We start from the raw sequence: 18,304 nt of genomic DNA on the forward strand, positions 1-18,304 counted from the left end.
CTAGGCTCCAAGATTTTTAACAAGAGACGTCAAGGAATCTGTGGTCAGGGGACCAGACTAACACATGCTTCTCATGTTAATCATACAAATACAATAAGCATTAAAACAGATGGCTATTGACACAAACATTATATACTATTTTTCGGTTTATTTTAGAGCGCCCTCTAGAGTCAGCATTGTGATATTGACAATAACTTCATATATGTATATATATTATTTATATATCTCAGCGGCAGCCATCGAAGAGTATCTCCAGGCCGAATTTCATTAATCTGTTAAGCACAAAATACTGCTTAGCAAAGAGTGGGGCACCAGTTGCAATAATGTAAACTTTATGGAATTTAAGCTGGTAACCAGTTTCTGTTATGCAAGTTTGTATGAGCTTAGCAATTTTTATATGCTTACATGCTTCATGTAGTTGGGCCCTCGTGTCAATGGGGTGTCATACTATAGTTCGCTGGGAACCAGACATGAAATTCAAAGAGTCTGGTTCCACAACTTAATTGTGTTTAAACTAGAGTAGACAACGTCAAGTAACACGTCCAAGATGGCTGCCGTCCAGACAAAAACTTCATAATGATGAATAAATTCAAAAAAGTATAAGACAGATTTTCTAATAAACATCCGTCCGAATTATCTACACGACTTAAAGATATAAGAAATATAACATTAATAATAATATATAATCATTTTCTAGCACTATATGACTTTTGCACATCGTGGAGTAAATCTAAACCAAGAGAGAGAGATTTAAAGAGAGTTTTTAAACGGTGCACTCTAGCTATAAATGTACACATTACAATAGCCACACGAGATACTGTGAGTGTGAAGCATATAGTGAAAAAAAGGAGGGTTTTTGTACTTTCCCGCCCTCTGGTAGACTTGGTTCAAGTCGCAATCCCGTGCATGCCACCGCCAGAAAACCATTGTCTTGTCCCCAACCTCTTCCGAACGCGGGACCACATTTTGACAACGAGCGCACCCTGCTATAGGGCTTGTTGTAGTGTAGTTGGCGCGATATGCTAAATGACATCTCATACGAAAACAGGACTTGAATCAAGTCTAGCCCTAACGCCAACCGAGCCCTCTCGTGCTTATCGTCAAGGGCAACCCCTAACAAACATCGAAATTATGAGTATAAGTCGACACTCGATCACCATGATGCAAATTAAAAAGATAGAAAAAAAAACATCACCTGTTAAATTTTATGTGCTCAGACAACTACAAACTAAAGATTCGATTACAGATGACGAAAATTCAATTATGGAATTTTGCCCTCGACAAGGCTGAATCTTGGATGCTCCACAGTCAACAAATTCTCGAACAGTGATCCGCAACGAATTTACTCTCATTATAAGCAGAAACTGTTTTTCAGTCTTCGCTTCTTGTCGGAATGTGCCAATCACCCAAGTTCTAATTTGATTATTTGCAATCGCAACCAGCTCGAGCAAAACATCTACCGATACAGCAGATTTACTACGTAACAATAATGATGATTGAAGTTCAGATATTAACACGCTATTTTATTTCAGATCAAATCGCTCGCGTAAAAACAAAGTAACACACCATTTCACTGGATAGGCTTGCCAAATCACATTTGTTCTGTTACACGACTTCGGGCAAAATTGGCCATGTTGCGCTTTAAAACATGTGTTGACAATCATAAAACTGAATCGACAGCAGTAACCAAATAAATGAACGAACGATACCATAACGGTGCTGCTGCACTGCCTGCAGGCATTACTCGTCAAAATGAGCAAAAGAATTCTTATAGAGAGTTGACATGTATCACTGGTTAGATTGTACATAAAAGAATATTAAAGGCACTGGACACTATTGGTAGTTGTCAAACTCGTGGAAAATTACTTCTTTTTCGAAAATTATGGCACTTCAGAGGGAGCCGTTTCTCACAATGTTTTATACCATCAACCTCTCCCCATTACTCGTTACCAAGAAAGGTTTTATGCCAATAATTATTTTGAGTAATTACCAATAGTGTCCACTGCCTTTAAACCAGCTAATGTTGGGTTTGCATACTGATATCATACACTGCAACTTCAATTAGATGTCCACATGCTATTATAAAGTAATAAAACGAACCAATCCTTAGCTTTGCAACTGAGCGACATTCATACTAAACTGGTACCCGTGTTCACTGGCATCACGTTTTTTTTTTTAGAGCTATCGTGAAGAAGAGTTCAAGGTTCCTATTTTCTCAATCAAAATGTGTCTACAATATTCAACTTCGACCGACGAACGCGAGACACAGAATATGTTAAAGTGATCACTGGGCTTAATATGCGTGATCACAAGGCTCATTGCGCGATCACTCAATGCGTGAACGTATGAGTGATCCCTTGACTGGATGCATGATACTTGGCTCATCTCAATGCGTGATCACTTGACTCAATCCGTGATAGCTTGGATCAATCCGTGATAACTTGGATCAATGCAAGATCACTTGGCTCAATGCGTGATCACTTGGCTCAATGCAAGATCACTTGGCTCAATGCGTGACAATTTGGCTCAATGCGTGATCACTTGGCTCAATGCGTGATGACTTTGGCTCAATGCGTGATCACTTGACTCAATGCGTGATCACTTGACTCAATGCGTGATGATTTTGGCTCAATGCGTGACCACTTAGCTCAATGCGTGACCACTTGACTCAATGCGTGATCACTTGACTCAATGCGTGGTGCACGGCGCACGGGGGAGCAGCACAATACTGGTTTGGTAAAAACCTTCTAGACCTGTCGGTCATTTCTCTGAACATGAGATGCTAAGGTGTGGTGAAATATTAGTGAGGAGTGAGATTGCCCGCAATAGTGTCATTGCGTGAGGCACTAAGACACAAACGTTCACACTCTCTCGCCATTAAAACCTCCGCACATCAATCAAAGAGCTGGCTTACTGCTGTTGCATGTGACCCTACAAAAAATGGCTTTCAATACACGCAGGCAAAGACGTCAGCATGACGTAATAACCCAATGGTAACCAATCAAAAAGCTGATTAGTGGCTGGTTGATGCCTGCCTGGCGTTTTTAAAGAGGATATTCTGCGACCAGCTCAACTGGTAATCCGAAACACCATCATAACCACTGTGAAAAAGTGTTTCTTACGTCAAATTGATGTTTTTAAACCATGAGACTTTAAAATGATTCTCCGGACTTACTCTATCTACATAAAAAATGTGAGACATCACTCGTAAGATTCACCCTCAACGAGTCCCCAGTAAAGAGTTAAAAGTGTAAAATCGAACGGCACCAATAAGTGCCCATCTTCACGACATCTTAAGGGTTTATCGCAGCGAAAAAGCAAGACAGTGCAAGTTTCCACTTTGGACGCAAATCCTCAAAGTGCTGATTTGTGATTTTCATCTTCACTTAAAGACCCGTCAGGTCAGCTTGAGTTAAATGAGGTTCTCATATTTACATTTATTTTAATTGACATTAAAATACGTAGGAATTGATTTATCACTAATTTCACTGAAAATGAGTCTTATATTTCTGTGGAACGGTTAGTTTAACACATCAACGTGCCCAACATTGTACAGAACAGCCAAACAAATGCACACGTGGTCAACCTTCGTCACCTGGTAGTCTCGTAACCAGAGGTTTGCGTCTTAATAACGTAGACTATGTAATGTGTGCAAGCACCATAACGGCTTGGGAGGAGGCTACCATATTTGAAAATCATTAATGTAGAATTTCAACACTGAGCCACTTCCAGAAGTGGACTTTTACAACCACTCCAAGAAAAAAAAGAACAGTGTCTCTCGCACATACAAAAATATCAGACGTAGGTGTCTTTGAAAGTTACCAAGTTACAAGAATTACTTTGGAGGAAAAACAAAAATAAGAAAAACAATTTAGCAAAGCGATAAAATTAACCATCTTTTTTAGACACTTATATACCAATAAACAGGAGCGACCATGTACACAAAATACACCCCAGAACACTACAGAATTTATCCAGATCATAATTTTTAAACTCCTATAATTCATTAATATGAGATAATCATCACCAAAAATTGTTTTTAAGTGTTTGATAAAATGGCACAATTAACATCAAAAAGTAGATGAATTTTTTCTAATATTTATTTTAAGGTAGTGCTGCAGTCAAACCCTTATCAATTTACCGCAAACACTAATTGTTATTACTCCCTAACCCTTGACCTCACTATTGATATTCACATTGATATTAAATATACCAAATTATTAATCATAATTGTACATCAAAGCTTTCTTCAGTAGACAGCCATCCAAATCAATCATCAACTTATGACCTTTCAACTTTGACCCTTCACACGTCATCTTCAAAACCCTCTTCTTAAACTTTTCCGTTTATAAACACTTCCTTATCTTTCCCCACACAACAGGCACTGGAACAAGAAGTTTCTTCAAAATAAAAAATCAACAAAACAAAAAAAGACTTTTTTTGTTTTACTCCACACATGCAGCAACAACTTTTATATAGAAAAAGAAAAGAAAATTGAATCAACTTGTTAGGTCAATCATTACTTTTTAAATCCCGAAAATTCTTTCACAAATCTTTTACTATTTCTTGCATACAAATGGCTCAACAAATATACAAATAAGGGCTGTTTTTAAACTGCTTTATATTTCAACCTGCTGTATAGGTACGTACCTGGGTGTCTAATGGAACTAACCAGACTGACTAAAACGGTTGCCCGCTATCAACAATTCTTTAAAACTTGTCTCACTACCTTCAAGATCGTTAAGTTGTACATCTGATCTTTCTAAGAATTTTTACAGAACGTCTTCTCAACCAAAGGATGGTGTTTAAGCTATTAAATTGCATAAGATGCATTGGTGTCTGTGGAGAGCGGTATCTTTTTAAGTTCAAATTTCTATCTCCACATTCGTGTCAAATCTAGCAGGTTGGATGGCGGGGAAAATTCTAAACGGATGTATCATTATACACCACTTAAGACAACATGATTTACATACAAATGAAGAAATTAAACAACACATTCAGAAGATTCAAGAAGGCAAAAATAGAGGCAGAAAAATTGGGGGAGGAGAAAAAGTCTGGAAAAGAGTTAATGACATTCTCTTGTCTCTCGAATGGATACCGCGAATGAGAAAACAGATGGCAACTTCCAGCCATGAAGCAAACTGGCTGGACGAGTCTTGCACCTGTACAACTCTCAATCACTCAACAGTCACACCTCCCAAAACACTGTCCTCTAAGTATTTCAGGAAGCTTCGGGGAAGCAACTTAAATGAGGAATGAGTAAAGAACGCGAAACATCCTTGACAAGAATACAACCAGACAAACTGAAAGACAGCATATAAACAAAAAAAAGAATCCGAAGTGTCGAAGCCTCATAAACTGGCCGTTCGCTAGCAACTACAAACATGATTACTTTCGTTTTCCCTAAAACAAAGACTTCTCCACAGCCTACTCGAGCAAAAAAGTGTTATCTTGGTGCTACCAAGTGCTACCAAGAAGAATGACAAAAATGTGGAACTGTAGAGACAAGTGTCTAAAAGTCTTGTCCCTGAACGTCTTGTACAAGCATCGTCTGTCAAAGAACAAGACACCAGGCTTTCTTGCAAATTGACGGTACCATTCCAAGCTCAAATCCTCAAAACCTAAATCCGTGTGGGCTTTGTGCTACACTATGTGTATGTCCATGCCACTACTCCACTCCAACAACCCCAGTGCCAGGTTCCGTTTCTTCTCGCCTCAGAAAACACGTAAAGAAAATACAAACAAGCTGGAGCCCTTTCTAGCGTCAACCCTGGATTGACTCTAAACCAGCCAAAATCCCCAAAACGGGGACATTTCAGACACCATGACTCTTTTTGAGATTTCATCACAAAAAGTCGTTACGGTTCAAACAGGGTTTTGATTCCAAGAGAGTGTATACATCTCTACAAAACTATCAACCCCTTTAAATACCAGCCCTGCAAAGATAACACAGAACACATCAGCTCCTCTTAAAGGGATATGCTCCTTAAAGGGCTGTGTGGACCGGGGACAAAATTAGGTGGTGGTACAAGAGACGCTGTAGACAGGTCCTTGGCTATTTGGTTGGGGCGCTTGGAGCTCCGGAGCGGTGAAAGTGGATATTCTGCCATTTACTGTCCCTGCGTTGCCATACTCGTGTCTCTTCGGATTGGTTGGTGACAGGTAAGCCGTTCCTGGAATAAGAAGCATGACCCGCTTTGAATTAGTTTATAGAACTATTGTGATAGAATACAAGCCAATATGAGGTCAGGGGTGGATTTCACACAGAGTTATAGGACTAGTCCTATCTCGAGTTAGGACGAGTTCATCCTGACTTAGGACTATAGTCTCTAAGTCAGAATGAGTAACTTGTCCTAATTCGGCTAGCCTTAAGTTTTTAATATCTCATATAGGACTAGTCCTAACTCTTTGTGAAATCGACCCATGGGAACAGAATCTTTGCCTCACAGATATAATCATTTAAACAGCTATACAATCACTTTGAAGAGAAAATAAACATCTGGAGTGTGAGATATTCCAGATAGCTTTTGTATAAACATGTAGCTACATATTATGTGTAATATAGTAATACAACTAGTGGGAGTACAGACAGATATAAAATAATTATATAAACATTAAAGGATCACAGAAATAAAAATGTAAAGGCCTAAGACGGGCAAGTCTATGATATTGTGACCGCTGGAGTGCTAGATTATTTCAGATAGCTTTTGTTGGTCACTACACTACTAAAGGCTTATCATTAGTTATATTGACCACGCATCAATTAGCACTCTAGCCAGTCAGTAAAATACAACTACTGGAAAAAGTAGTCAACATATTGGACAGTAAATCAATGTAAATGGGATCATTATAACAATTGGGGTCAATATAACTCTTTGAGACATTATAACTATTAGGGGTCATTAAAACTATTTGGGGGTCATTAAAACTATCGGGGTCATTAAAACTATTGGGGACATTATAACTATTGGATTATAAAAATAACTATTTGGGTCATTAAAACTATTGGGGTCAATATAACTACTGGGGTCATTATAACTAGTCAGACAATTAATTGCCCATGGGCCTAAACACAAATGAACAAATTTTAATAGCACTGTCAGCAATGAAAATCAACTGGTAGGTACATAGGCCTACATAGAGAGTAATAATAAATTTATATCAATGGATAAGGCCAATCTATGACCGCTGGAGAAACAAAAACATAATACAGTTGAGGGAAAGATATTCAAGGGTCAAATAGGAAAAGACACAATAAGGACAATAATGATATAATGACCATTCATAAGATAAATCAGAAATTTAGGATAGCTTGTGCAGCACCCCAACTTATCAATATAATGAATAAGGGCATTATGAAAAACAGAACATAGTGAAATATGGCCCCCTGGTCAAAACACTGGTTTGTGCCGACAGATTTTCAAAATTGACCAGCTGGCACTAAAACAGGGAAAATAGCAATGCACACAAGATAAAATACCCACATTGTCATTATTCGCAACGTGACAAAATGTAGAAAACAAAACAACTTATATTGGCCTTCTCAGTCAATATACTGGATAAGGCTAATGTTATAATGCCTGCAGGACAGAAACATTAATGTTCAATACATTTGGTCAGATTAATACATCATCAATGCAATTATTGCCCACAAGGTGACGAGGGGCAAACAGTTATACTCACAAGTCATTAAACTGAATAAGGGCAATGTTACAATGCAAGGGCAAAAGGGCAGAGTTACATTGCCCTCAAACAAAACATTTTGTTAAATTAGGATCAGGCTTACCAGTCCATACATTGATTGAGACAAAACTAAGTTGCCTCAAAACTAAATAAAACATTTAAAAAAGAGAGATTGCATTAACCAGTCAATATACTGAATGGGGCCAAGGTTTATATATTGCCCTCAAACAAACCATTTTTTTAAGGAGGATTCAGCTTACCAGTCAATACATTAAATGAGACTAGGTTATATTGCCTCAAAACCAAATAAAACATTGAAAAAGATAACACATTCACCAGTCAATATATAATGAGTGTGGCCGATGTTATATTGGCCCCAAATCAACAAAACAAAATAAAGGTTAAAAAATGGAGGATTGGGCTCACCGGTCAATATACTGGGTGAGGCGGACATACGCTATGCAGGCAGCATCATCGCCAATCAGATGTACATGGGGATGTAGGATTGTAGTGTTGCGTGCCCTGTTGTTCTTAGACAGTACTGCAAAGGCAAAAGCCAGACGGCGTTTTTCAGACTCTTTCATGCTTTGACCACTGAAACCACTAGGACCACTGGCGTAGGGTTGGGCTGAGGCTGTAGCATTGCATGCCAGAATAATCCAGACAATGGATTTAGTACACCATCCACAAGTGCCATGCCCTTTCTAATAATTTTTTTTTTTAAATAATCGATCTGTTATCGATAAAAATTTAGTTGTGATTTTGTTTTGATTAGTAATGTGGACGTTAAAAGATTGTTTTTCTTTTCTTTTCTGAATATTTCATTGATTATAATCGATCTTTTATCGATAGAAAATTTAGTTATGATTTTGTTATGATTAGTAATGAGGTTATAGATTCTAGAGCTATTGTTCTCTTCGCAGCTGTTTTCCCTTGTAGTAACTACTGTTCGGAGGACGAACCAATTAGGTTTGCTTAAGGAATGCAGTCGAACCCAGAATCTGTTAACCAACAGACCATGAGTTTGATACTCCAGACCATTAGGCCAACGTGCTTCATAAACAATTAGCTTTCACAAAGAAGATTTTCTGTTTGTGGCTTTTCAAAAAGGTATTTGCTTTGCAAAAGCAAAGCCGCTCAAAACCGCCAGTCGAAAAGAACAAGATTCGTTTCAAGAATGTTTTCTTTTTTTTGTTTTGCTCCAACCAAGGCTGCAAACCACTTAAGATTTAGAGCTTAGAAGGAGAGAACTGCAGAGAAAGCACTCACAATTCCTTCAAGACGACCTTGATCTTTAAAGTGAATTTCTACGTGTTAGTAACACCAAACTACGTTCTAAGACTGTGAAAAAAACACAACGGCTCTCTCTAATGTATCAATTTGGGGTTTCATGCTTCCTTTTTGTCTAGGAAATTTTCTCTATTGACTGTGGAATTTGGATTTAAAAATTACTGCTAAAGCATCAGCAATCAAAGGGTTAAGGAATTGAAAACACAAAAAGGGGAGAGTTTTGAAATATAAAGAAAGGAATCGATAAAAGAACGATTACAAATTCTAAACAATTGAATTCTGGAAGTTGTAAAAGGCACAGCACGAAATATACTCAACGATTTTGTTACAACGGCCACCTTCTTAAAATTATTCAATAAATAGTTCCAAAAAACCGTTTTAGTTTTTCAAGTTCATGTTCATGAGTTTCTACAGAAGCACTGTTGTAACAAAATCATTCTACAATGCATGCAAATCATCAAATCAGAAAAAAATGTATAAAACTTTAGGTCAAATTAAAAATCTACTCTATACAACTACTCCGAGTGACAAGAAAGTGTACTGCTCTAAAATAGAAACGAAAACAAACAATTGCCAATTGGAATTAGGACTATTGGAAACAATGACAAATCACACAAGTTCCTTTAAAATATTAAACGAAGGAATATACCGATGCAAGTTTCCCATCAAAACTCAGCATAATCTTTTACACCCCAATTCAGGCATGCAGCTCTTCAGCCGAAATAAAATGGGGGGGAAAAAAAAAACGCCCATACTTTCACTTTCATTGTTGGACCAGACTGAAACTTAGCTGCGTATGGGGGCCCATACAACGTCTGGTTCCCGCAATCGACATTTGTTTAATACCATTGGAAAGCTGCTGCAATTGCAGTTTTGACGAAGTCGTTTCTTCAATTAGTCTGAACCTCTATTTTTAGTTTGTAACTTTCTTGTCACTGCTATGAGATATTGAGTAGGACTTGTTGCGACTAGCACTCTCTAAAGTGTCATAAAAAATTGTCAAGTATGCACCTTTTTACAAAGGTTTTTTAAAAGAAAAGTGGGTGGTTGTTTTTGTAACCGGCATTTTAAAACCAAGAATAATTGTTTCAAGACTAACAGATGTCATTTAAATACCTCCATGTTAAATTCATGCAAAATAAGAAACTGTTAAGGAAACTACTGGTTTTGTCTTGATACACTTTTCGAAAACAAATATCAACAGAAGGTTCTTCTGAAATAAAATCAAAAAGAAGTTTTGAGACAACTTCATCATAAATGTGTTTTTTTTACTTGTATAAAAAGTAAGCAATAAACTGCATAAAGAGATAACAAATTAAAGGGTTAATCAAATTGTTGATAATCGATTATAATCAATTATCAGTAGAAATTGTTCTAACACAAAACATTCACATACATGTATGGGTGGAACATTTTCATGCAATTCTGATGAAATTACGAAATAAATAAAAACAGTTCATTCGTGGCTATTTTGTGGATGTGATGTACTTTAAATCCATTGTCTGATAAATCATAAAGCACGCATGCTGCGAGTCTCTGAATCAACCAGTTAAGCTTGGAATCAACTTAGTTATCAACAACATCCACTAAGACATAACAGCTTATCCACTCGTTAATCAACTACTTTAGTTGACGTGTCAGCAAAGACTTTTGTCTTGAATGTCAAATGCCGACTTCTGGATTATATCATTACAGAGTTGGTCAACCTCATTCTTAAGTTGAAATCAACTGTTTTTGTTGATGATACTTTGTCGTTGTTTGTGTTGTTGTTGATCCACTCTAAGTCATCCATTAGCTTCCCTGGTAATCCTTGTTTTTTTTTTTTTTTTTTTTTTACTTACCACTGATTCTGGTATTGTTTATGCTTTGGTAACAATGTGCAGTACATTAACATAGGGAGACAATGCTCAGTTTTGCAAAATGTGTAACAATTATTTTTGAGTTCCTCGAGATTTGGGTCAGGTCGGGCGCTGTTTTTATTTCAAGATGGGATGGAGTGGGTTTGGTTTGAAAAGAGTTGGGTCTTTACAGATGGATGTGGGTGGGGCTGGGAAGGGTGGATGGGGCTGGGCGTGATGAGGACAGGGCGTGGATGTATATTTAAGAGTCTGGGCTTTGATCAGGTGTTGATGGACAGTGGTATGAAAATATTTGGGTTGGTACTGATGTTGCTTAGAATGTTTTGATTTTGGAAGGGTACATGGTAGGAGGTTGGGGTTGGTTGGGGTAAGGATTGGGGGGGGGGGTATGGGGTTGGTTGGGGTAGGGGTTGGTTGGGGTAGGCGTTGGTTCGGGTAGGGTTTGGTTCGGGTAGATCTAGGTTAAGGTTAGGAGTGGGTTGAGGTTAGGGGTGGCTTTAAACAGGTGTGGCATGGAAAAACTGGAGGGAATATAACGAAATTGCCCGACTTGAAACGGTTGGGTTTCAGGGTTGGATTTTAATCTGATTAGTGGGAGGCAGCTTGACGATATACTGGAAAGAGGTATGGATGTAAAAAAATGTATGGGTGTGGTTGATCAACCCAAACCCCCACCCCCCACTCCAATTCTATCTAGCTGTTCTTTTGTACTGCACTTTGTTTCCATGGTAGCATATTGATCAATACACAACTTACCCATTACAGTTTACAGGGTAGGGTGACATGTACAGTATATATGCATTCCACATCAAAGCTGCATGCATTTGACTGCCAGTGGCCCTAGTAAATGGCTTAATAATAATACACATTTGGTGAACACGCCCCGAGTACGATGAGTGCCTGTACTTAAATTGGGACTCAAGAAAGGAAAACAAAAAATGTTTATAACCAGTCCTATAAGTGAACAAAGTTTCTATACGTGTTAAAATTGAATTGAAGTTGGTGTAAAACAATAATGAATGTTTATACACGAGGCAAAATATAAATCAACTTTCATTGTGATGCAAAGTTTCATCTAGTAACACCAACTAGACACTTGTAAGTCAAACTAAAGAATCAAAGACAAAAATGGCACAGTTAATGTTTTGGACCTTGTAAGGAACACCAGAATTTTTCTTAGCAGAGGAACATTTGAAATGCAGTGGTTTACTTGGGATAAAAAAAAATAACAGATAAATAAAACAATCCCTAATAATAATCAAAAATTGTAGCAAAACTTGTTGTCATATCTAATTTGTAGAAATCGAGTGGGAGTAAAACATAAAGTTGTCTTTTCGAGAGGAAAACAACAAAATCAAATTATTATTGGCAAGAAAAACAAAAACCGAGTGGTTAAGAGCACCGAATTCAAGCTCTGCTGATTCTGTTCAGCAGAGTGTGGCTTCGAATCCCAGTCGTGACACTTGTGTCCCTGAGCAGGACACTTAACCATTATTGCTTCTCTCCACCCAGGGGTAAATGGGGACCTGTGAGGGCAGAGTTGGTTCTTGTGATTGATTTAGCCGAGTAGCGCATTTGTTGCACGAGGCTGTATACTCCCCAGGGAGCTGAGATGGTTTAAGGAGTGAATTAAGGCCCAGTGACCAGGGGTAATAATTTGAAGCGCTTTGAGACACCCGTTCGGGAGTGAAAAAGCACTATATAAACTCAAATATTATTATTATCTAGCCCTATGTTGGCAGTCTCCCTATTTTGTCATACAAATATTTTTCATTTTAAAACCTCCAAAATCTCAGTAGAATATGAATACATAAAACATAATACAAAGAAGAAAAAAAATCACATTTTTAAGATTGGCGCTGGGGTCCTTAAATTTCCTGAGACTTAGTAAACAATGCAGTACATTTAACAAAAGTGTATGTTGCAGCCACAAAATGTTACAAACAATTTGCTATTAATGATTGATGAAGAAAAGAAAATCTTTGGTTTTGAAATTGGACAAGTGATGACCTGGCCACTTTCCAACACAAGAGGGCACTATAACATCTGACTGCACCACCACCACCAACAGCTTTTTTTTTTTGTTCACAATAAAAAAGTCACATACTGACATCAACTACACGAAACTGGACTTTGCACTTCACAATGTGGCACTGAGCATTTTACACAAACATGAACAATTCATGAGGGAGGTTATGAATATTCAACATACCATTGTCAAAGTAGAATCTATGAAAATCCATTCCCTCTACTAAGTTCCCAAACGCCTCTGGTTCAAAGCAGGTCATGTGGGGGTCGCACATCTTCCTAAGATGAGAAAAACAAATTATAACAATAAAATGAAGACAAGACTACATTTCTGTTACGTTTCGCATCATTGTCACTGTAGTCCAGTTGCAATGGACCCTTCCCATGAAATGCTAATTACATTCACGCATGCGTACAGACCCTGTTGGTTGGCAAACGCCATAGAGTTGTGCACTAAGCAGACGCAATCGCGTCTGCGTCACGCACCCATTAGCCGTGTACAAAACAGCGCGATGTTCCCTCATTTTGCCAACCAAAGCGTTACTTTTTTATATACATATTTCATGGGAAGGGTCTATTACAAGGTTGTTGGTTCGACTTTTGACTTGAGGTGTTGGGTTATGGGCTTGCTAAATCCAGGTTAGCCACGACAGATTTTCACAGATTTGCTTACCGCCGAGTTCTGCCGTTGTGATCACCACTCTTCGCTTACCAGGCAAGTTGAGCTAAGCGAAGAATGCCTAGAAACAACTACATACAAGCACAAGCAAAAAGTCCTTAACAACCTGTGAAATACACTTGACGAAAGCCAGAGCAGCCAGCTTCCGTAAGCGCCAATTCCTTGATAATATAACGCAGTCATGAAAGTGGGCCCAGTTGCTTTATAGTCAACGAATACTATTTTACCAGTTTGCTTTATAGTCAACTAACTATAGCGATCATAACTCTCTTCAAGTTATGGGCTTGCTAGTTAACCAGTTTGTCTATAGCAGTGTGACCTATGTTAACATTCAAACCGCCCTCTGTTGACAAAACACTATATACGTCATGTTTCGCCGGGAAAGAGTTGCGTAGTCATAGTAAGATTGCGTACACTTTCTAGCTGGCTGCCAAAACACAAAGGTTTTGCCCGGCGGTATGCGCGCGAATCATGTTATGGTTTTTGTGTGACGTCAGAGGTCACCATGTCTATAGTAAACTACATGTAGTACTAGTTAACCAGTTTGTTTATAGTCAACTAATACTAGTTAACCAGTTTGTTTATAGTCAACTAACTTTAAGCGATCCTAACTCTCTACAAGTTATGGGCTCGCTAGTTAACCAGTTTGTTTATAGTAAACTAATACTAGTTAACCAGTTTGTTTATAGTCAACTAACTAACTAACTATAGCGATCATAACTCTCTTCAAGTTATGGGCTTGCTAGTTAACCAATTTGTTTTTAGTAAACTAATACTAGTTAACCAGTTTGTTTATAGTCAACTAACTATAGCGATCATAACTCTCTTCAAGTTATGGGCATGCTAGTTAACCAATTTGTTTTTAGTAAACTAATACTAGTTGACCAGTTTGTTTATAGTCAACTAACTATAGCGATCATAACTCTCTTCAAGTTATGGGGTTGCTAGTTAACCAGTTTGTTTATAGTTAGCTTCTACTAGTTAACCAGTTTGTTTATAGTCAACTAACTATAGCGATCATAACTCTCTTCAACTTCTTCTTACGTGTATCCTTCAAAGTCTCCATTGTTGATGACCTCAATAAGAGCTTCTGTCATTTTGATCACCTCGATCTTACGAGCTGAGGATAAAACATAAACAAACCAATTTATTATTTCAATTCTCATTCACACAAAAAAGTGGCTGTCATTTTTTAAAAGTTTTTAAAAGGCCAATACATTCAAGATTGTCCCTGTCTTTGTGTTCAAAATCTGGAATTGTAAGTGCTGCAGCAATGATGGCGCGGCCAGTAGCAGTCGCAAAAGCAGGCTGAAAAAGACTGGCCTATATGAATGCACGTTTTAATAAAAATAAAAAATATAATAGATCGCACAACATCACAAGGCGAGGGACGGCCACTTTAAAGTGAGGGCTATACTTAACTGATTACTGAGTACTACCTTGGCGGAAGGTAGAAAATCAGCCAGGACTACTACTTTAGCCTTAGTGGATTGAAGGGACTTCTTCAGTTCTTGTTATAAACTTCACTACTGCGGAGTGAGGTCTTAATTGGTCCCTGACGAAACCTCACCAGCCCTGGGTTTTTTTTTCATGGAGGCAACGAAGGCGATTGCCTCCATGCCCCCGGTCATTGCCTTGGTGCCCTTGAAATGTTCCTGCAGAAATTTACAATTTCCTCATAGGGTGCCCTTGAGAACAGGAGAACATGCCTTGGCGCCCCTGCAGCTGACTTCACGAAACGCTAGGATTAATCCTATCTCAAGTTAGGACGAGTATCTACTCCTAACTTAGGATTACTCTTAAGGTTTACATGTTAGAGTGTAAGGTTTGGGACTCGTCGTAAGTACTAAGTTTACACCCAAGTTAGGAAGAGTTTGGTGAAATCGGCGGCTGCTCTTTAAAAAAAAACAAAGCATACCTGCCTGCCTCACCAAGCAATGCCATAAATCCCACATACCTTTGGTGTCGTCATCCTCCACCACACTACTCTCTTGTGATTCTTTGATATCGTTGTCTTTCTTCACGACAGTCTTCCCGCCTGCTTTGAGAAAAGATCAACACCCTCGTCAGATCAACAGCAATCAAACACACACAATAAGATAGTAACAGTTTGGTTTCTGTAACATCAGCATGCCATAACATTCTAAACCAACTTGTCTTTTTTGAGTTGATGGATGAATTTTAGAATTATTAATCATAAGGTTTAGCTTTGCATCAAAATTTGTGTGGTTTATTCCCCCCATTTTTGGAATTTATGCGCTGCATAATAGCTGCTATTAATATTTAAAAAATCAGCTACATGCAGATTGAAGCTTTGTTTTAACTTTGTAATATTGACATTTCAAAACACTTCTGTTATTTGTACTTGATAACTGAATACTGAATTAAGAGTTAGTGCTTATTAATAAATGTTTTCAAAAGACTTAGGGAAACAGTTGAGGAAAAAAATTAGTTTAGAAAGCTCAGAGAAACAAATAATTTTAACTGAAAATAGTTATTTCACCCTTTCCTTATAAAATGAAAACCGTGAAAAGGTTAAATTATCATTAAAGATTAGTTTTTCCTTCCACTTGAATGAAACCTTACAAAACCGCAGCCCTTTAAAACCGAAATTCTAAGCAAAGATGTAGAAGTTAGATCAGGAAAAGTTGAAAAGACAAAAAGTCAGGCACACGCTGTAAAAATGGAAATGTATGTTCAGCTTTAAATGTACATCGGTGCTGGCGTTTAAGATTGAAATATAGAATCATGAGATGAAGGTTGGTACTGCGTTATTGGTGCACTCTCGCTGTTAATCACTACAGATAGGTTAATAATGCATATTCAATCAACAATTTGTCACATGCCGTCATTTTTTTCCTTTTAAACGGACTGCGCAAGTCTCGCGCGTATCTTAACATTGGGACCTGTTACAATGCAGAGCTTTTTTTACTTCAGCGCATTAAAGCAATGTATGTGGGACCAATGCTCCCCTGACAAAGTTCAAACAGTACCCCTACAGTCAAAACTTAAAGGAACACATTGCCATGGATTGGACGAGTTGAACTAGAAAGAGCGTTTGTAACCTTTTTTTATATAATGCATATGGGTAGGATGTTTTAGTAGTAGAATACAATGATCCACACACATTTGCCTCGAAATTGCGTGGTTTTCCTTGTACTTTGCGAACTAACACGGTCGCCATTTATGGGAGTCAACAATTTGACTCTCATAAATGGCCGACCGTGTTAGACGACGAGGTAAAAGGAAAACCGTGCAAGTTCGAGGCATGTTTGTGTGGACCATTGTATTCTACTTTTACACCATCTTTCTAACCATATGCATTTCATAACAAACGGTTACAAACGCTTTTCAAAGACCAACTCGACCGATCCAAGACAACGTGTTCCTTTAACCATATCGTCAATGGTTTTTATTCATTTTCAAGTAAGCCGTCTTTCTCAAAATTGTTGACATATGACAAGCTGAGTGAATATGCACCATACCAGAATAGTTTACAAGTGGTTTTGTGTCATGAGTGCTTTTTTGATATGACTTTACATATTAAGGCAGGCGGAAAAAGTGGATGGACAAGATGTTAAGCTAAGATTGTAAGCATCTTTGCGATTGCTCTTTGTAAGAACTTGGAGCATCACTAACGGTTAAATCAACCACAACTTCATCTAATCGTGGCATATTTCCAAAAACAATTGATTATCAAAGGAAATCTATAAGCGTTGATTGCCACCAAGTATTTCCTTAAAATCGGAAATATCAACTTGACACATTTTCTTTACTTCCCCGTTACATTCCCTTTTGATAGCTTAATTAAATAATGTTTTAAATCATTACGGTCTTCCCTAAGACAAAGTTCCTTAACCAGGCCTGGAATTTCACCTTTGAGAGGGCAAGGCCATTTTCATTTTTAAAAAGAGCACTTCCATTGGAAAGTCTTAAAGTCTGTGGGAATTTTTTGAAGGGGCACCGAGGCCAAGACCAGGGCAAGGAAGGCCATGACCTCCTTCTTTGAAATTCCAGGCCTGCCCAACTAAAAAATGTATCTAGGAATGAAACAATCATGCAATTTTTAGGGGGGGGGGGGGGATATATTGTTAAAGCAGATTGATATCTATATCAAACAGGTAATTTTCTTTTAGTCTACAAAATACTCAAATCATCAAACTGAATGGCTGGGACCAGGTCTGGACTTTACCACAGAGGGGGGACTTCAAACCAGTTTTTACAATCACTATCGAATGGGAATTCACCATGCAGAACATGCTTTGTTAAAAAAGAATATCATAAATAAATAAAAATGAAAAAAAAAAAAAAAAAAACAGTTTGCTGAAGGAAACTAAATATACCGCTTTACCAATTTAACTAAAATGTTCATGAGTTTGATAAAAAGGTTTGGATTCTAAAATGTGAAGGGGATTTCTGTGGAATTTCACCAGTTGAAGAGACTTGAAATTTACATTGAGATTAAAATGTGGATTGATGGTAGCTTCCTTTTGAAACACAAGTTACCAAACCAACTTTCACAGTGGCTTTAAAGGGTCTGCCGTCGATTTCACCAAACTCTTCCTAACTTAAGATTAATCTTTAGGACTTAGGACGAGTCCCAACCCTGCACTGTAGCATGCAGACCTTAAGAGTAATCCTAAGTTAGGACGAGTTAGGACGAGTTACTCATCCTAACTCGAGATAGGATCAATCCTAGCGTCTCGTGAAATCGGCAGCAGGGTACTTTTTGAAGGACACAAAACACAATGTCCACGAATTTACA

The 18,304-nt window shown here is 37.9% G+C and overlaps 1 protein-coding gene across 6 annotated transcripts in view; it reads right to left on the reverse strand.

The window, feature by feature from the left end:
* Positions 1-128: 128 nt before the first annotated feature.
* The window catches only part of LOC139953194 (calcium/calmodulin-dependent protein kinase type II subunit delta-like), a 100,375-nt gene continuing 82,199 nt past the window's right edge, over positions 129-18,304 (reverse strand). For 5 of the 6 annotated variants that reach the window (XM_071952649.1, XM_071952647.1, XM_071952648.1 and 2 more), the window contains 5 exons: positions 15,497-15,577; positions 14,584-14,659; positions 13,045-13,139; positions 8,110-8,224; positions 129-6,173 (listed from right to left, as the gene is read on the reverse strand). In XM_071952649.1, coding sequence (XP_071808750.1) covers positions 6,056-6,173; positions 8,110-8,224; positions 13,045-13,139; positions 14,584-14,659; positions 15,497-15,577 — 485 coding nt within the window. In that variant the 3' untranslated portion in view covers positions 129-6,055. Of the gene's footprint in view, positions 6,174-8,109; positions 8,225-13,044; positions 13,140-14,583; positions 14,660-15,496; positions 15,581-18,304 lie in introns of all 6 variants that reach the window. The other variant, XM_071952651.1, reaches the window with a different exon arrangement.

This window comes from Asterias amurensis, chromosome 21, assembly GCF_032118995.1.
Source record: "Asterias amurensis chromosome 21, ASM3211899v1".
In the NCBI taxonomy this organism is placed as follows: Eukaryota; Metazoa; Echinodermata; class Asteroidea; order Forcipulatida; family Asteriidae; genus Asterias; species Asterias amurensis.